The sequence below is a fragment of the Xiphophorus couchianus genome, chromosome 15, assembly GCF_001444195.1.
Source record: "Xiphophorus couchianus chromosome 15, X_couchianus-1.0, whole genome shotgun sequence".
Taxonomy (NCBI): Eukaryota; Metazoa; Chordata; class Actinopteri; order Cyprinodontiformes; family Poeciliidae; genus Xiphophorus; species Xiphophorus couchianus.
In genome coordinates, this window is record NC_040242.1 from 12474933 (window position 1) to 12496024 (window position 21092).

The following is a 21092-nucleotide window of genomic DNA, read 5'->3' on the forward strand; positions in this document are numbered from 1 at the left end:
ACAAGGACCAGGTTGTATAGAAACATTGAACTAATTAGTCTAATTGTACCTTAGTCTGCACTTTGACTAGGTCATTCTAACATGATTATGCTTTTACCTCAGTCATTTGGCTATAGCCAAATAGAATGGCCAATAGAATAACTATAGTCTGGTATACTGGTAACTATACAATATGCAACTCCACCCATTTTCTCATTAATTTTCACTTTTCTCGTCCATATCTTACTTTCTCTTTAACACATATAGCTTGTAGCTCAAAAAGTTTGATTTTGATCTTACCTGGCAAGAGATTCGTTCTCACATTTGCTCTGTTCACTATGGTTACGTCTTTTATTTTGAAGGTTTGTGATTCAAACCGGATGTTTTGATTTTCCTGGCGGGATGAATCTTGACTATTGTGCATCAACATTTTCTTTCCGATTCTAAAAACATTTCCGACGGCTTTCTCTCAACATCTGTTAACTAATGTTAATATTTTGGTCAAATGAGGTTAGGGGATTATGTGAATGATATAATATATAGCACACATCGGGTATGGAAATCTTAAAAATATAAACACATTATGGATTTAATTATATTTAAACCTATTAAAGAGCAGCATATCAATGACTTAAGTTATGCAATTAATGTTAAAAAGGTCTTGCAAAGATGCCTTTAGTCGTGGAAATAATTACTGTGAAAATAGATCTGTAAAGTCACTTTTGAAATTGTTCGTTTATAATTTTCAAAATAAGCAAATACATTCTCAAATTAAATTAGGTCTGGATTAAATCACTTTGAAATTAGTCTGGTAATTATATTAATTAACAAACTATCTGAAGAACAAGGCAGTAGGCCTTTTTTATTTTTAACTTCTTTGAAAACTGTTCAACAATACAAAATAATTTAATACAAACATACCATGGCTAATGACTTGGAGTTCATTTGTAACATTACTACTTTGCTGTTGGTACTAAAGCACTCTTACTATAGATAGCATTACACTGTTATCTGTGATAGGTCAGAGACAAATACTGCAGATAAAACTGAACAACAGCTTATCAACGAGACTTGAAGTGGGGTGAAAGTAGAACACTGCAAGAACTTTAAACACATCTTCAACTGCAAAATGATCAAATGCTGACTAAATCTGGTCTGGTTTGAACAACTCAAGGATAACAAAGTGAAGGTTTATCAGAATTTGTAACGAGGCTGTTTCTTCAAATTCTCAGTGTCATTAACATCCCCTTACTGGTAACCTACCAGTAAGAGGAACTTAAATGACAGGCATAACCACATAAACCAGCTTATAAGAGCCTATATAATGCTATTTTGATGTGTGAAACATGGAGGAAGAGTGAGAGGTCTTGGAGATATACATTCTGTAAAATGAGAAGTTATCTTGAGGTCCCTCTGCTAGCCTGTGGGCCAGAAGCAGCAGCTCACTTTGCTTATGCTTCTGACTAAGTGTAGGCATGTTTTTTTTGCCTCAGTTGGATAAATGCCACATCGAGTATGGCTTTGTTTTTAAATTTTTATTTATATATTTATTTTAATAAAACCATATTTTTTCCTTTCACCTCACAACTGTGCTGTGCAGTACTCTGTGTTAGCCTCTCTAAGATACAATTTGAAAAGTTGGCAGTAATGAAACAAAATGTGAAAAGGTTCAAGGGGTGTTGAAACTTCAGCAATGCGGATGCTATTTTTGGAATAGCAGGCACACTGTGGGGTTCAGAGTGTTTTGTTATGGAGCTGGTGTGGGAATTATAAATAGGGGATCCTAGGATTCTGCGTCACTTTTCAGGCTGCTGTCACTGCAGTGTGCAAAAGCCACCGGGTTGCCACCGCTTAGATTGGCTCGAAGACCCCTCTCCTTCTCGGGCTGACCACCGTACCCGCCCCCTTTTGCCCCCTCGGCTCTGCAGCTTTGTCCATCCCATGATCCGCTCTTTGTGCGGCAGTAAGGAGGAGGAGACGGTATCTGTGCTACTGTTCGCTCCTGGATGGGGAGGAGCCAGTTGTGGATCGTGTACGCTGCATAAGAGAAAGAGGCGCTGCATAGAGGGGGGAAAAAAAGGGTAAGAAAACGCAATTTTTACGCAATGGAAATGATTTAGGTTTGACCCGCTGCGGAGGATAGCGTTAGGATGCGCAATCAGGTGGGTTTGTTGTTGTTTTCAGCCGAGTCCATGTGGGATGCAATGGAGGTAGAGGTGAATGCGACTGTGCATCGCCTGTTAAACATGCCACTCCCTGCAACAGCACGCTGATGCGCTGGACAAACCCCTTCGTAAATCATTCAAAAAATGTTTATAAAACATGACAATAACTTTGAAATACGCGAGGAGGCTCTGAAGGGCTGATTTTTTTGTCGGTGTGCTACTATAACTCATTGTATCTAAAGCTGCACGTCTTGTATAGCCTTTTGCTCACATAGGCCTGATTAAAGAGAATTTTGGACATAAATTGTAAATATATCAAAAAGTTTGGAAGGACTGACGCCCTTTTTGTACATTTTCATAATTCAAAACACCTTTTAATAATAGGCAGTATTTAAACATAATTTCATAAAGTGGTTACTTAATAGCTTGTAAGGCAACATATAACTACAGGCTTTCAGAGTGGAGCTGTGTGTTTTGGTCAGGAATTCCTCTGAAAGCATCAGTGTGTGTAGGTGTGTGTGCGGCGTGCGTGTGCGGGTGTGTGTAGGCTGAGGTCATTCTCATGCTTCTAAAACCCGCATTGCTGCTGTGGGCATCTGTCCAGCACACAGATATTTTTAAATGCCAACGGGTTTCCCTCTTCTGAGGCTGCAAACGTGGCCCTTAGATTCAAACGCAACTTCATCATTAACAGGTGTCAAAGAGGAGGAAAGAAAAGAAAAAAAACTGCTGTAAAGAGAGGAGGTCAAGAAAAAAGCCAGAAAACAGTTTCTTCCCCCTTTGAGAGGGTGGCAGGGATTTCTAAATAGCTTTGGGGCAGAATTCAGATTGTGTAACAATCCCTTATGTCATTGTCCTTTTACAACACTTGCAATGACATATGTTCTGTGCATTTAGTATTCAGAGTTGTGCAATTTAAAGACATTATTTCCACAAACCCCTATGAGAATTTTGCTGTAAGCATGTTACATTATGCATGACCTACAATGGCATTCTGCTTACACAGATGCAGGTGTTTCACGCTCTTGCATTTCTTCAATATATTGTTTTAAATTACCGTAGTCTGTGTTCTTTTGCTTTGAATCAATTCAATCCAATCCAATTCTTAAAAGTAGTAAAGGCATGAGAAGCTTTACGATTAGAACAGATTTGAGGAAAAAAATAAATAAAACAGTGGAGTTCTTTTTAAATAATGCTTCACTTTTACTCCTTCTGTCTTTTTTGAGCCTTTAGTCTTTCCTTAGCGAGTGACTTGCAGCTGCATTAGATGTCAATCAGGTGATTTTAATGGAACGTTCAGTTCTTCCACCACCGATGGCTGGTTCCACTTCCCCAAAGGCATTGTCTCTCTTGTGTTAAAAGAAAGTTGTTTTTATTTATTTATTTATTTATTTTTGCCTGTAATGTTTTCTGATGAATCATCTCCAATTCTGTGCTGCCTGTTCTGAATCGACATACTGAGTCATATCCAAAAATACAGTAAGAATCCAAACTGCTCTTTTATGTTGTGTAATGATGTGAATAAGTAAAACGTTTCTTTGTAGAGCACCTTTAAAAATAAAAATTACAAACTGCTTCAACACGCAGGAAGTAAAATATAAGTTACATTGTGGCAGTTATGAATTTAGCCTGTTTTAATGAAAAGTAAGTAAACTATGAATTTAGCTGCTGAAACAAGCAAAGGTAGCACAAAACATAAACTGTCGATGATTAGGCACCTCTGAGTCAGGTTTGTTCGACAGAAATCAACTAGAGAAGGCAGAAAAAAGAGGTTAGTAGAATCCACTAAATCAACCGACTTACAAACTGAATTGGTCATTACAATGCAGTCAAAACCTGCAGAAATCTTGATCTGTGAATGCATTATGAGCTTAGATTTATTTGAATCTTAATCAGTGTATTTACCAGGAGTTATCTTTCTTTCTTTTTCCTCTTTTCTCTTCATATGTCTCTAACGTTGGATAACAAAGCCTTCAATCCAAGCAACATCAGGAACAGGTAAAGAAAATGTTTCCATTAAAGGAGAATTCTACCCCAGAAAATTGGCCCAGAATGACTTTTTAAAGTATGTCCAAATGAATCTCAAAACTGAATATCAGTAAGTAAAGTAAATTATTTGCTGATAATTTACTTTAAAAGCGAGTAAATTTCATGTACTTGCTAATTTAAAGAAAAGCCTTTGGCACTTTTAAAACATATTTTTCAGCATACGATGGAAACATAGTAAACATGGAAAAGCATAAAGAGTTTTGGCGTTGACGTTTGTGGTCCTTATTGTCTCTGTAACACTCCCAGTCACGACTGCTGAGAGAAATGTGGAGCAACAGATTGCAATTATATAGTAAGCGTGGCAATCAATGTTTTTTTAATTTTTTGTTTTGCTTTTCTTCTTCTTTTTATCCAACCGCCGCCCCCAAGTAATACTGCAATTCTTGCTGAGAGTAACATTAATGAGAGAAACAGAAAAACTTCTAAAAGTATTGGGGCTAAAAGAACATCTGGAGCAGGAAAACCCATTATGTCTGTGTCTCCCTCTACGAGAGTAACTCAACATGATTCTGGGCCCCAACATGTTTGATTTATGTTCAAAATATTATAGGTTTAGGCACAGCTAACATACTATTATGTTTCGGAAAACATTAATTAGAAAAGTTTTTGTGCCACAGATGTTCTGAGAATAAGAGATGAAGGAATGTGGTGAGTGCCCTCCCCAAACAAAACCTTAGGAAACATTCTAGATTCTAAAACCTGGAATATATTTGCACTGAAGTGCAGAGACTTGCTTGCAGAGCACTATGTGTGATTATCTAAACAGATGTAGGAAGAGTTCCTAACCATTCAAGGTAAAGGAAAACCATTTATCCGCAGTTCGGCTCTGCTCCCCTGTTTCTGCTTCCCTCAGCTGTCTGAGGAATGGCTCACAGAAAGCAGAGATTTTTTATTTTGTTTTTTACTTTTTATTGTCTGTTCGAAATAAATAGATAAATCTTATATCTGCTTGCTCGTTCTACCCCGTCATCTTCTTAATAACACTTTGAGAAATTGCATCGATACCTGGAAAATGATCATGGCAGCAGTGACCTGGCTAGAGTTAAAACCTGATCCTAAAATGCAAAAAAATAGATAATAATATTTTCTGAATATAGTGATTTGATCTTGAGAGATGATGAATATCATTTACAACATGCACTTACAGTTCTTAGTAAAAGTTAAAATTGATTAAGTATTTGAAAAGATCTGACTTCCAGTGCATGTTGACACATTTTGTATTCAGCATCAGACATTTCTCAAATGACTATGGTTCAAATTTGCTTGTTTACATACCATTAAGTAATTACTCACTTGCTTTTTGCATGTGCAAAATGCGTCTGACACAACTTTGCCGAGAAGGGCGCATAGATACAACAGAAAACATTGCTGATCAAATATTTATAAGATTAAAATTATAGTAATATTAATAATATAAACCCAGAAACATATTCACAATGGGTTAACAGAACTGCGCTCTGGTGCTCTTCCTGGTTCATCATTTGTTGTTGATGTGTGGCGACTGGTCAGATAGTATTTCCAGACGCCGGAAAAACATGCATCTAAAATATCGGCACTAACCATCTGTTCATGGGGCCAACTTTAAGGGAGCATAGTCTTCAACTCAAAATTATATATATATATATATATATATATATATATATATATATATATATATATATATATATATATATATATATATATCCAGGAAGAGCCTGCTGTTCATGGTGATTTTTAGCTTATCCACAGCACTGCTACAGAAATACATATCTAATCTCAGTCGCATTCAGTATCACAGTTAAACATTGGAACGCATATAAAGCAACAGCGTTCCGAAAAGTTTTGATGTAAAACTTTTTTCCGTTGAAGATACAAGATTTGTACTTTACCGCAATTACAGATTCACACAACATGACATAATAGACCTTGAAATAGATGATAACCTTTAATTATCTCAGATTTCATGGCTTATTCCATTGTCCGGTTCAGCGCGGTGCCATGGCGACAGCCATTTTAATTGGTCCAGAGTTTTGTGAATTACATCATTCTCTCTTTGCTCTTTGAGCCTGATTATAAAAGCCCACTGCTGCCTGATGGAGAGAGTGAGTTTTCTTGGCCAGCTCTGCTGCCTTGTCTCTGCTTTGTCGTCTCTCAGTGCTCTCTGTCAGCCGGTCACAGCTCTTGTCCGTCTGCTCTGTGTGTCTCATTGGCTGTGACCTTATTTCGCAAGTCTTGAGACATAATGATGGGAAGATCATAGTGTGGTGATCCCAAAAACAAGTACTTCAGCTTGAATTGCAGACTTTTCTGGTATTTTTCTCTATTGCTATCCCACGGGCTATTTGTTGACTAGTTAGGCCTCAACTTGACTACTAAAGGCAATAAATGCACTTTCCGACACCCAAAGTGTGCTGTATCTCTGATGAGCATTCCATACATTAGCTGGGTAATTAATTATACTACCTGCTATGACTTATATTCAGATATTTATCAGTCTGCAGCTTTAAAGAAAAAGGGTTGTATCCTTCCTTGATTTTGTTGACCAACAGCCCACAGCAACAAGTGGAGCTCTATGGCAATCTGTTCTCCATGTAGCAGAGGAAAATTCTGATTATTCCTGCAGTTTCTTTGGCATCTCGTCAAAGTGTCTTTTAAAGAGCAGAATTGATGTGACAGAAAATTGGAAACTGTGACCTTGCTATGTTCTTTATAATCAGTCACCGAGGCCAAGAGCTTTAGAGTTTTGGTGAGAATAAAAATATCACTGTGGTCACATTTTTTTCCATGGAGACCTTCTGGGATGGTTTTGTGAAGCAAACACATCGTATTGAGAGTCCCTTGGATTCACTTTCAGCCTATCCTTCTGCAGAGTAGATGTAACATCTTTGTTGAAAGCTCTTCTGATTTACAGCCTTCGGATTTGTTCTGGTCAGTAATGACTAGTTTAGTCCAGCTTCACAATGTGCAGTTGATGTTTTGGCTGACAAGCCACCTGGCTTTGCATCGTTTGCCTTTGTGTTTCTTAGGCGTTCTTTTGGATGACTTTTGTTTCATATTGTGGTTTAGATCAATATCAGTTCTAAATGTTTTAGAATGTGATGGTGGTTTGCACTACCGTTGCCCATTAGTTTCAATAGTATAAATCAATATACATAAACAACTTGCAGTACAGACTGTGAAAGTCTTAAAAAAGGACTTGAGCAATATAGAATGAGTATAAAATTGCTTAAACTTAAGAAATGTGACAGTTTGTGATGTTTTTTAATTCTAAATTAACTCAGTGATACTAAAATGTGATATGTTGTGCAGATGATGCTCTCACTTGAGATTAGTTTTCATGCTAGTTTTATTTTTTCTTTCTGCAGGGAAAAGGACTGTTGATGCTCCAAAGAAGACCTCAGCTCGAGGTGGTGGACAGTTGAGGGCTAATTTTAACCATGTGAATTTCAGTTCAGGAGGAAGCAGAGGAGGAAACATAAACCACATGATCAGCCCTCTGAAACAGCACCAAATTAGCGATGTCCCCCTCAGGCAGGGATTGCCTCCTCTTCAGCGTCTCGTTCTCCATCTCTCCCACTCCTCTTCGCTCAAATAGCAAAATAGCTGTCCAGCTCCAAGACTCTGATCCGTGAGGGCTCTCACTGCTCATCCGCCCACACGCAGATTAAACATCCCGCTGCCGCTTTCACATCCCGCATCCTGCTCATGGTTGTAGGTCTGCCATCCTCGGCCGCTGCTGCTCCCGCTCCCGCTCAAGGCCCGAAACATGAAGAGGCCCAAGCAACAGACTAGGCCTTTGAGCTTCCTCAACTTTTTCAGCCGCAAGCCCAAATCGGAGCCGAAGCCTGAGAGGTCTGTGGAGCCCCGGCCGAGAGAAGAGGTGCCTATAACTCTGACTCCGAGCACGCATCCAGAGCAGGTGAGGCTGAAGCATGTGAAAAATGTTTGTGGCATTAATAGATATCTATTTAAGCCGGGAACACATTTTTGCTTTTTGTTCAAATGCATCTTCTTCATATTTTTTAAAATATCTTCTAATTTAGGTCTTTAGTTGTAAAAAATGTCCTTCCATTTCACAGTTATGCTATCCTATGTGTTCATCTGACATATAAAATGTCCAAGTTATATTGACAACATTTGAAAAAGTGCTAAGTATAAGAGTAATTCTGCAAATCACTGTAAGGAAGATGTTTAAAGTCTACTGTAGAGATCGAATCTTTGGATTTATCATGAGGTTTATTTCATTCTCATCCAGGTAATTCTCAAACCAATTAGGATGTTTGTTTTGTTTACTGGTCCATCAGTGACCTCATCCATTTTCTGGTGCTGACCATGGATAGTGTCCAAGGGCAACTGCCAAAACAGATCCCTATACTAGTAATTAGTTGGTCATTTCTAGAAATTATGTTGCCAAGCAACAATAAACTGAACATGCACTCAGTAGCAGCACAAACAATAAGTATACTGTCTTTGGAACGCATGGTAAGATTTGTAGGTAATACTCTTTATCCTTTTCTCAGGACATCAGCCTCACAGCAGTAGATGCTGGAAAATCAGGAGCTTCTGGAGCAGAGGGAGCAGAAGAATCAAGTTTGCCAACTGCAGCAGAGGTGGGAAAGACCAGCACCGCCACAGAAGCTTGTGAGGGTGGGGCCAGCAGCGGCTCCACTGGCGTCCTTTCCCTGTCCTCGTCCAGCCAGGAGCAGCTGCTGGATGAACACCTGGAGGAGTGTCCGCTGTGCCTGCTCAGCCAGCCGCGCTTCAACTTCCCGCGCCTCAGCTCCTGTTCGCATCGGGCGTGCTCCGACTGCCTTCGCCAGTACCTGCGTATCGAGATATCAGAGAGCAGGGTGAGCATCGCGTGCCCGCAGTGCCCTGAAGCGCTGGCACCGCTGGATGTCCGCGCCATCCTGGATGACCGGGCACTGCTGGAGAGATTTGAGGAGTTCCAGTTGAGGCGTTTTTTGGCCGCTGACCCAGATACACGCTGGTGCCCGGCACCTGACTGCAGGTGAGAGCAGAGGCCTGACGATCATCACATCAATAATTCCACAATGCATAACTCTGTGAAAAACAACCAAGTGCACACCACGAGAAAAACAAAAACAAAAAATGGCATTGACCTTAACCACACCTGGACTGGAAGCCAACCACATAATTCTGTTTTGTCGTGATTCATTAACTAAACAGCTGAAACTCAGCAATCAGTTTTTTTCTTATATTTCTGTATGTAGAATTCGGAAATGGCAAAGAAGTAGAAGTTTGTTTGTGAATGTGATTTGTTATAATTTTCTTGTCCTGATATAGCCATAAAGCTCAAAATAGTCCATGTGGGGAACCTAAAACAAAAACTGCTAGAATTATTTTGACACCACTCCATTAACAACTCTGATCAAAGTTCTATAAATATTCTACCTTGGCTCCCATAGGAGGCATGAAGCTCACCGAAAACTTCAGGCAGAGAGGAATTGTTGTTTGGATATTTCTTACCTCAGTGAGGACATAGTTAACAGAGCGCATCACTAGTCGATCTGATTTAACTCTTATCTTTTGTTTGAAGGAATCACTGACACTGATCTATTGCTGTGCAGCCTTAATAAGAATAGATGGGTACCAAGATATGTCCCTACTCAGGAGTATGTTGCATGCTCTGCTCCTGTGTACAGTAGACATTTGTGGTCAGATGCACAGAAGCACTTGGGCTCAGGACTACCACAGGCCTCAGTGCCTGATGAATGAATGGAGAAAAATAATCAATGAGCCTAAAGCATGTGATGCCATTATAAACCACATATAAAACACAACAGAAAAAAGTATTTTTATACAAAAACACTGGTTACAATATATCACTGTTTATTAGCGTCTCACAATGTATTTATATTTTATGTTTTGCTCTTTAGCACCCCAATTTTATTATGAAGTACTTTTACAAATTAGGTTCCCAGCATTTTCCAGGTCCTCCAATGTTTCCCACTGAACATTAAAAATCTTTTGGATTATATTCATACCACTGTATATGCTTCATCATTTTTCAGGTTAATCCGCCTGAAGCTCTATAAATCTTTCAGTCACAAACAATGGATCTACACAGTGGGGTTTCCACACATAATGACAGCTTGAGGCAGCCCGTGCTACAGGAAAATATGTCACATTGACAGGCTGCTATTTAAAGAATGCCTAAAGAAAAAGTGAAACAGGCAATTTCGGTATTGCATAAAGTGAACATATTCACATTGTTTGACAGAATAATAGACATTTAGTAAGAACGAAAAGAGCATTATTTCATTATTTATCTGTATAAGTACACATCTAGGAAAAATATAGATATACAGTACATACAGAACATTTTTAAATACCAGAAGAAACCATGATGGCAGAAATAATCAGAAAAAGAAAAATCTGCCCAACTCACTGAATATTAAGGATGATATAAATATAAAGAATAGTGATTTATAGTTCAGTTTTAAGTAGATTTTATGACCTACGATCCATGTTTTAGCAATTTATTTTTGTTTGTGCAGATTTTTTTGTTGAAAGCCTGATTCTGCTTTAGTTGGTTTTGTGATTACCACCTCACAGAAATCACGAATTTATCAAAACATTGACATACATATCTATACATATATTTTTCCTATGAACTAAACCTTCATTTTTAAAAACTTTTTGCATCTTTTAAGATGTGCAAATCCTCAACTACCTCACTCACTCTTATACAGCTGTTCACCATCAGCTTTGTTCAAACAGTTTCTTTTTGGCTTGAGACAATATGCAATTATTGTTGTTACTGATCAAGATCATGTTTCATGTACTCCCCTGGAAATTAACTCCATCTGTCCCTTGAGTTGCTATGAAACTATCTCCACCTGAATCTGTGTTTTTCAGACATCCAATGCTCTACATATTGAAAATATGACAAGATAAAATAAATAAATAAAATAATAAATTGATTGATTGATATTCTCAGATGGATTTCTTAATTTATTGCTGCCATGGCATGTAAGGTACAACTGCTATTACAGATGTGTTATGCTTAATTTAGATGGATTCTGTGTTTTCTTAAACACACTGATGAGCTGGTTGATTGATTTTCACTTCATTCAACATCCTTGCATGGCATCGCATAAAAGATTGCTCTTAGATTCAGGTAATCCCAAAACTGCTGGTTTGTTTGAAGACTGTGATATCTGGATATATTTTATGCATGCAGCTAAGATTCAGATTGAGTTTGATACCAAAGTAGGATCATTGCAGGAGTGTGTGGCCTCCAACTTGTTTGATTCAGTCAAACTGGAAAACATCACAGAGCTGAAAATGCCAGCAGGATAAAAAAAAACGTCTGGCTTTCAAATTGCTCTCATCCCCCAGCATTTGATACATGATCACATACTCTTTTATTTGTCTTCTCATAAAACAGCAAATTCCTCCACAACTTCTTTGAGTCTTTCAACTTAACATCAACACGTTAGGGCAACAAAATGAGGCATGTAGAGTCGGCATTAAATTGCGTCCCTTTCTGAATTATAGTTATGCGGTCATAGCTTACGGCTGTGCAGAGTGTCCCAAGCTGAGCTGCGGCCGTGAGGGATGCGACACGGAGTTCTGCTACCACTGTCGACAGCTGTGGCACCCCAACCAGACGTGCGACCAGGCGCGGCGTCAGCGTGCCCGCCACGCTTCAGGTGGAAATGATGCCTCTGCAATGTATGTCTTCAACGAAGAAACTGGAGGAGGTAAGCTTGGAAACAAATTTACTGTTGAGTCCTTGGTTTAGAAAGGGTGGCAAGAATTTAAAGTTAGGATGTGCCCTCTTCAATTATCGGTTGCTCTGGCAATGATGAGGGAAAAGCTTCAAATGTTGACCAAACAAATTTAATTGTGGTTCTTTTTCCACATTTCTATGTTTTCTGACTGTAGATTGAAAACAACATCAGACCCATGGACTCATGGACATTTTAGACACACTTATTTGGTAACTACTGTTGTAGATTATGTTCAGGTGTCACAGTATAAAGTCGTACATCATCTTCATATGCGTCGTAGAAGATCATAAGATAATCCATTCTGAGCTAATGGGATCATTTAAATGTTGAAAGAAAGGACCATCAGAATGGTGCCTTGGGGAAAACCAAATGAGACAAAATAGTCCCAGCTTGCCATGTAAGACCAGAACCAGTTCACCCCACCCAGTTTTCCAATTGATCAATCAGGACACCATAATCAGCTTTGTTTAACTCAGCTCCAAAATTCAGTAAAACCAAGACAGAAGTTTTTGATGCGTCACTATTCAAAAAACCTTAAAGTAAATAAATAAAAACCAATTCCAGTACTGTGGGGTGATTGGAAATGTCTCTGGAAAACCAAACGAGACAAAATAGTCCCAGGCTGAGTACTTATATTAAAAAGGGAGCACATGTTTTGAAGCTGCCTGATATAAATAGATAACAAACAACTTGTAAAATATAATTTATTTCTAAATGTTATACACCTGTAGTGTCATAAAGTTGAAGGCCACTGTAATTAACAGACTTGTTTCCACTACAAAATAAATATGCACTATAGCATAGGCAATTACATAAATGGCTTTTTCTTAAATTTGCTATTTGCTTTATCAGTAGAAAAAGATACAAAGTGAATCTGTTTGTGGTCAGAAAGTAGCTGTATCAAGTTCTTGTTGTCCGTATTTATTCTGTTCCAGACGCAGAGGAGATAAAGGCATGTCCTCGCTGTGGCGCCTACATCATGAAGACTAATGATGGCAGCTGTAACCGCATGAACTGCACTGTGTGTGCCTGTCAGTTCTGCTGGCTGTGTATGCAGGAGATCACTGATGTGCACTACCTCAGGTATTCCTGCTCGCAGTCTTACCGTGTTGTCTCAATATGGGGAACCACTTGCAGCGTATCGTAAGTCTAGCACAACAAATTATCACGTGCACAGCTGATTTCAGTGAGTCTTTAAACACTGAAATCCCCCTCTGGTGAGAATATTTACATCATACAATTCCTACCAGAGCTTGACAGTTGCAGTCCAAGAAGCAGATGTAAGAATTTTTGTTACCTGTCCATAATTTACTGTACGTATACAGAATATTGTATCAGTTGAAATGTTAAAAACTCCCCCCACCCCCGAGTGGATAGAAGACCTCATTTGCTCTGGTGTTCAGATGAACTCTATATTGACTCACTATGTTTTTTAGAGGACATCTGGTGCCAGTTGACTGCACTAAGGTCTTTGTACAATACGTGTACTGGATTTATCTTTCTTAGTTATACACTACTTTCTGTCGGTCTATCACATAAAATCCAAATAAATAAAATGCATTAAGATTTGTGGTTGTAGCGCAACAAAAACGTATACAAGTTCAAGGGGTCTGAGTTCTTTTGCAAAGTATACCAGGTAGAATCAATTTAATGGAAATGTCCCAGGAAAATACACCAGCCCGATGGTTGCTTTTATCACTACTACATTTTATTATGCGCCTTGGCTTTGATGGTAGCTTCACACATTTGCGAGTCTTTATACAATGGGCAATGCTGCATATACTTTTTTTTTGACAGATATAATCCAACGTTATGTTTTATTTATTTCCTGATTTTCTCCCAAGCCAGCCGAAACAATTATTATCTGACTAATTTACACTATATTTGAATCTGTTTAAGATGATCTAATGCACGGAGAGAGCTCAGTGAAGTTCATAACTGAAATATAGCTTCCGCTCTGTTACAATGTTTCACATCATAGGCTTGCACAAATCCTCTGATTTACAACAAGTGCCGGCTTTTGTTGCATTAAATTAAGCTCTTCAGTGCTACGAAGTATGCGTTATAGGGAGAGGGATTTTAGACTCTATCAATTTGCCATTGTAAGGTACTCTACTATACTGGGAAGAGTAATTACAATAAATACCTCACAGTTTCTATCACAGTAACATTATTTACATATTTTAAAATGAAGCTATCGAATTTGTTTCTTATTGTAGTTCACTTATTCATCAAAAACATCACTTCTAGTAATTATAGTATCTCTCTTTTTCACTTAAGTGCAACTCAAACTCTAGCAGAACATGATGTGATTATATTCTTTTCTTGAAGAATAATTTATGTAGACCATCATCATCATCATCATAACAAAAAGATGTGTTTGGAAACACCCAGTTTGTGATGAAAAATTAAGCCTCTCAACATCATTGCAAGAAAAAAAAAAGAAACTGTATTGGTTTAAACTGAATTTGCAATTGATTTTTCAGTCCTGGAAAGAAGCTGCTGCTAGCTTCCCATCATTCATCCTGCTTAATGCATCAACATATTTGCGTTGTGGTGGGGTCGATTTTAGCGTTACTGAGAAAACATGTGTGGGTGCTGTGTAATCTTTTCATCAGTGTACAATTCTTTGACTTAGGGTGTCAATTCTTTTAAACAAGAAACACTTCCAAAGATCCCCCTGCCCTTCTCCTTCTCCCTCTAACTTGTTTGTCTCTTATATTGCAATTACAGTACGGTAAATGTTATGCTGAAGGGTGCAGTCTTAAGGACCGCACAGTGAATCTGCTAGGTCAGTGCAACAGAGAACAATAATAATAGCTCACTATAATTCCCCAAAGTGACTTTTGCTGTTGAGTAACAATTAGATACTGCAAGAAATAGCCCTGGGGTGCAGTTTGTGCCCTTTATGTTGCCACCCCTGAACCTGCAAGCCAATTATTGCTTTAATTACGCAGAAAAGCATTAGTCGGTTAACAATTTCTTCACGTATGATTACAACATAAAACCAAAGCTGGATTTTAGGCATTAGTAAGATTTAATAACCTGGTCTTTTCTGTAATAAAAACACTTAACCAAAAGTAACATCTCATGTTGAGATAATTCTGGGAGACAAATAAATATAAAAATGGTTAATGGCTATGTAAGCACAGTGAATGAGTAATGAGAGATGTCATCTCCAATATTATTATTTTGTTATTTGCTGTGATTTATTGCACTTGTTTCCGTAAGACTAAAACTTTAATATGGCATGCTGTGTTTGTGATATTTCCAGTAAGGGAGATGAAGAAATTGATATGTCAGTATGATTGTGCACATCCTGGTTGCCTATTTTATGGAAAATTTACTAATCAACATGGTTTTGTAAATGTATGTTTTTGTTTTTCATTTACTGTTGAACAAGACTAATATATTGGAAAAAACAACAGCAAAAACAGTCTAGGGATTTTATTGATCTTTGTAGGGTCTGCAGGATAAAAGAAAAAAACAACTATGGGAGGTACTGTCAAGCCATCTAAAGAATCTTAGATGGCTTGAGTTACAACAACATTTCATTTCCTTTTGGGATTAATAGAATATGTTTGAATTGAGCTGAATTGTGTGTGTGTCTTGTGTGTTTCAGTCCCTCAGGATGTACATTTTGGGGGAAGAAGCCATGGTCTCAAACTCGAAAAGTACTGTGGCAGGTGGGCATGTTGCTCGGAGCACCTGTGGTCATCTCCCTTATAGCAGGCATTGCCATCCCAGTCATCATAGTGGGTATACCAATCTACATGGGCCGAAAGGTAAGCTATTTGTTGACAAGGTCGAGAAAATAAGAATTCAAGCAGTTGTTCAACAACTTATCATACACTTACTACATAACAGTGGTAGTTGAAGAAAAGCTCAGACTGCTTTTTCAGTTTGTCCTCTTTTGTATTTTGCTAGAGTTTGTTAGTGGATGCGGATAAGTGGTTGCACAGATGGGGAACAACAAGGAACAAATTAAATTTCCATGAGGCAATTTGTTTCTAATTTATTACCTTCCAGGTCCATGGTCGTTGCAAGAAAAACAATATCTCAGGAAGTAAGCACTACTTAACTGTGGCAAGTGGGGTGATGATGTCTGTGTTTGTGTCGCCGGTCATAGCAGCTGTTGCAGTGGGTAAGTAAATATGCTTAAAGATAAGTATTAAATTTTATGGTGTGATTGAAATGGGATAGTTGTATATACTGGAAAAAAATATTAAACCCTAAATCTGATAAGTCTAAACAAAGCACTATTTTTTATTTGTTTGTTTTTTCCACATCAACTTTGAACTAAACAATAGTTATTATCAGAATGTAGTCGATGTATACTAAATCATTTTTAATCCATACCCCAACTTCAAAAACAACAGCTTAATAATGTGGTTCACAGTAGCCCTATTCATACCTGGATTTATTTGCAATCACAAATAAATCACATGACTATGACTATGTTAGCTGTATAAATTCTCACAAGCTGAATTTATTTTTTTCATATCTTCATAATAGTCTTTGCATTATGATGAGTGATCTTCCACTGGAACAAATACTTTAACAAATTAAGCTGCACCAGCTTTTTATCCCTACTTCTGATCCTGTGTCTGCATCCCAGCTTCCGATTCCTTATGTTTTTCCATTAACACCTCATGCATTTTGTGCTGTTGCTGCTAATCAACTTTTATTTTGTTCACCATATTTCCAGCACAAAATGTGGTGTTGTTTTTGCTTTGTGACTGAGACGCACTTAAAATCCAGCACGTTCACTTCTTTCTCTCTCTCTCTGAATTGTTTGGTTGGCTCGTTTGTTCTCCTACCCTGCTCTCATACTCTTGCTGAGTCAATAGCGACCCAGTGTCCTGGCTGCGTTAATGATGTCCCTTTGTTTATTTGGAGCTCGGCTTTGTGTTCCCAAATTCCTTTCACACACGGGACTGAGTTGCATAATCACGCAGCATGGCGAAGTTGCTGATCATCGCATTGGGGGGGCCTTGAAAGCACTTTGTTGAAGGTTCTGAAAACAAGTGGGCACAAATCAAACGTAAAAAGTAATTTGACATTTACGGTGTGATTAATTTGCACTGTGCATGTTTGCCTGGCAGTCTGCCCGTCTTTTATTGCTGTTTCAAAGCTGTGTTAGTTTTTTCTGCTAATCTATTAGCTGCAGTTTCATAAAACTACATAAAAGATGAAGAAAAAAAAACTCCTTTCAGCTTCCAGTTTAGGATTAGAAAGGAATGGCTCCCTCTTGTGTTAGTTTTGTGTAGCTGTTTTAATTGTTAAAAATGATACAAAAAATGTATTACTTTTTTGTTTTTGGTTTTGCATCTTACACTAAGCAATGTTTATTAATGTTTATCAAGTCAAGGTTTATTATCATACCTAAAATCAATTTATCCTGGAGAATGTTAACTTTCAATTAATCTTTCTTTACATTTTCGCATTGTCCTTGATGGAAGCTAGATTGCTCTAGAATAAAACAATAAACCTGTGTTACACTTCTACACTTTGTAAAATTTTGGTTCTGTAAATAAAAACTTTACTTAATTTCACCTTTTATTTATACAGATTAGCCTCAATGACACGAGCAAGACAGAACTGTCTCTTCTGTAAAATCATTGTAAGATATGCAGAGACCTGCTTTTAGTATGAGTAATCCACAAAATTAATGTTTTAAGAATGTTTACTTACTTTTTATTAGAATTATTTGGAAAACACTGGAGAAAACATGCAAAATCATAAACAAGTTATCCATTATGGAAAGGTGTGGGAATTTAAATGGAAAAACCATAGTTCACATCCAATGTGTTGTATGATGTTCAGATTTTCTGACTTGATTGATAAACCTATTTTGATAATGCTTCACAAATTTAATATTGCATATTTTGTTGTCTTTCAGGTATGGGAGTGCCGCTAATGCTGACGTACGTCTACGGGGTTGTTCCCATGTCGCTCTTTAGAAACGGCTGGTGTCGACCCCAGAGTGACCCTCCTGAAACTAACAAGATACAGCTGGAAGACTTAGCAAGCTGTGAGTGGATGGTGTTTCGTATAGTATATTCACGAATTGTAAATGTTTAGTAACATTCTAACAAGGAAACTTAAGTAAATTCTGCTTGAATTTTATGTGGAAGACCAACACAAAGTAGCATATAATTCCTAATTCCTGCCCTGTCTCATTTAGTTTCAACTTCTCTTATAGATCTTCTATTCTCTCATGTAGTCACTGATCACTGGACGGGCCAGAACAACCCAGCCCTCAGTGACACCAGTGTCCAGGAAGTCAGAGTCAGTGTACAGGAAGTGGGCGTCCTACCAAGTACGAGCACTGTACCCCCAGACTTAGATAGATATGTGGGGGTGGATGAAGCCACAAAACGCCATGGATACACCCAGCAGGACAGCCAGTCTGACTGTGAGGTTGCAAGTGTGCCTGACAGCAGACTATATGAAACACAATTGCCTACTTTTAGGTAAGTATTGAGCATTTTCTGATTACCGGTAGTATTTTTCAATGCATCGGCAAACTATTTTTTTTTATATGGATTTACAGCAGGGAAGGAACAAATATTGAAGTGTGCGTAGAAATTGAAACCCATCCAAGAGGAGGCCGACAGTCCAGCTTAAGTAGCATGCTGTCAAGCCGAAGCCTGTCGGCTGAGTCTGTGGGACACTCCCAAGATTATCCTTGTGCCTCAGGACTGGACGAAAGACGGGAAGCAGCAGGACTTGGAGAGGACCTTCACAGACGAGAAAAACTTGGAAGGAAAGCACGAGGAATCGAAGAGACATCCTTCCAAGTTATTGAAGCAGTTGACGTATGAGGTCCCTCACATGGCGATTTAAGAAGGTTTAATGAAAATTGACAAATCTGTGAACTGAACTATGTTTGGATGAACTAAGAATCCACAGCCAGGGTCATCTCCTGCTTTTTTAAAGCCGTCCCTCCCACCAGATGCCTTCACGCTCCACCCCCTGAGGAATTTGCGGGTTTAAACAGAGCAAATTTAAAAGATGAATGTGTTCAAGTTTATATAAGCATGAGACTGTGACATAGAAAGTAGTGCTACGAGCTATAAAGAAGACAAGGAACGCATGACAGCTGACTAGTTCAGAGTTCAGACTGTTTTTCTTTTTTATCCTTACTGCAACAAACTACCTTTCATTCACTATTTTAAAATCTTTTCTTAAAGTCCTCACTTTATTTGGCTGTTCACTTTTAGACCTTACCTCACTATTTCCTCACCCTTTATGACTAATTATACCACAAATGGCATGATTTATTTTGTGAGAGGGGAGAATCCAACAGCTATCGTCTCAGAAATCAAATTTATATGTTTGACAAGCCATGTTGCAAGAAAAGAAGAACTTTTTTCTATCTGATTAAGTCCTCAGTTGCAGTTAAGACTCGGCTCACAGATGAAATGGACGGCCTGTAACAGATGCATGCTGCAATTATTGATACACTCTTTGTGCTTACAGTTCATTATTGGAATCAGACATGTTCTGTGGTGATAATGCAGAACACAGGATGTCATAAAAACCAGAACTCACAACTCTAACACATATCCACCGTCTTCCAGAGAAGCAGCAGAGCACATCGACATTTTGCATTCTTTCAGTGCCGCGGTAAGCCTTTGAGAAGTTCAAGCTTTAGAAGACAGAGAGAGAGAGATGTGTTTGTAGTCTTTAAAAATGCTCACTTTATTGCAAAGCCACACAGAAGAAACACCACAGTCTTAACCTTTTGCAGTTTTGTGGCTGTAGAAGCGGCAGCATTTCCACAATAACCTACACAGATTCTCTGATGGCACCAGTTAGCATAGCTGCAGTAGTGCGCTACCGAAAACAATATACTCCAGTCACCCTCTGAGGTCACCAGAATTACAACAGCAGCATGTCGAAACTGGAACCATCCCCTCCAGATGATTTGTGAGGACTACCTGACTCACATGCACTGCTTAACTTCCAGGGTGTGAAATAATTCTGAACGTGGTCTTGACATGAAAGCCTCTTCTGGGTTGTCGACAGAAACTGAATAAAGATCTCACCTTGAAGGATAAATGCAGTATGTGTGTGTTTCATACAAAGATTTTATGTTTCTTTGGTGGAGTTGGGCTGCTTTGTGTTTCCTTATTAGGTCTTTTATAGACCAAACAGGTGGCAGGTTTTGATGGCTGGCAATCCTGGTTAACTTTTATTTAAAACATAGTGGGAATTTGGCATGATGTGGCTGAAATGAGAACAGCACGGTGGTGCAGTTGTTAGCATTTTGACCTCATATAGAAAGAAGGTCTTGGGTTCGAATTCCTGTCAGCATCTTTATGTGTGGAGTTTGTTTGTTTTTCCCACACAAATGTGACTTTTCCAGGCATCCCGCTCTCATTCTCCCACTTAAAACGTGTGTTGGGGGAAACAGGTCACTTTAAGATGTACGTTTGAGTTTCCATAAAATATAGTGGAGACCTGTTCAGGGAGAAATGTTGCACAATTTTCTCACTTTCATTTTTAAATATTAAAACACATTAGAAAAGCACCAACGCAGAAATGCCATTGAACAAACTCAGGAAGCCTATCTGACTATCACACCTGAGCGAACCGGTTTATGTGGGATGTAAATGTAGATAAAAGGATTTACCTGTCAATAAATAATCTGAGCTGGTTGAGCAAGAATCCAGTCATTAAAACAATAGGTGCAACTATCTTAATGATCGCATCCTTATTTCTGTCTGTTTTTTTGCTTTTAAATACTTCTTAGGAAAAAAAACAACATTTTCTGTGGTGGCAACATTTCTAAGCCATTTCATAAAAATAGCATCAAAGAAAAAATGAAGAGTTCTTTTAGCTTTTTATTTCCAAACATAAACAGTATTTTAATTTTCCCAAAACGTTAAAAACTGTAAAGTAAGAATAAATGTAATTTCTTGTAGGTTAGTTTGCTGGATAGTTTCTGATTCATCAATGCTTGTGAGTAAGGTGGACATTTTATCTTTGCAAATGGTTAATGCAGTTTACCGAAACTTAAAGTTTATTTCTAGATTTTGCATGGAAATAATTTAAAAATAATAAAACCTAAAAAGTCTAATAGAACATATTTTGTTTCATAATGCAGAAAAACCTTACCGTCACTAGATGGCGCAAAAACAAAACAACTAGA

The 21092-nt window shown here is 38.2% G+C and overlaps 1 protein-coding gene across 3 annotated transcripts; it reads left to right on the forward strand.

The window, feature by feature from the left end:
• Positions 1-1797: 1797 nt before the first annotated feature.
• Positions 1798-19999, forward strand: LOC114158571 (E3 ubiquitin-protein ligase RNF19A). 3 transcript variants are annotated; one of them, XM_028040198.1, is made up of 11 exons: positions 1800-2060; positions 4115-4142; positions 7538-8091; positions 8693-9183; positions 11697-11902; positions 12868-13015; positions 15555-15717; positions 15962-16076; positions 17835-17966; positions 18138-18408; positions 18489-19999. In XM_028040198.1, exons 3-11 carry the CDS (start codon positions 7939-7941, stop codon positions 18757-18759), a joined length of 1950 nt encoding a protein of 649 aa, XP_027895999.1. In that variant the 5' UTR covers positions 1800-2060; positions 4115-4142; positions 7538-7938; the 3' UTR covers positions 18760-19999. The 3 variants fall into 3 exon arrangements, with proteins under 3 accessions (XP_027896000.1, XP_027895999.1, XP_027895998.1); XM_028040199.1 differs by lacking the exon at positions 4115-4142 and having other exon boundaries at positions 1798-2060; positions 18159-18408; XM_028040197.1 differs by lacking the exon at positions 4115-4142.
• The last annotated feature ends 1093 nt before the right edge of the window (positions 20000-21092 follow it).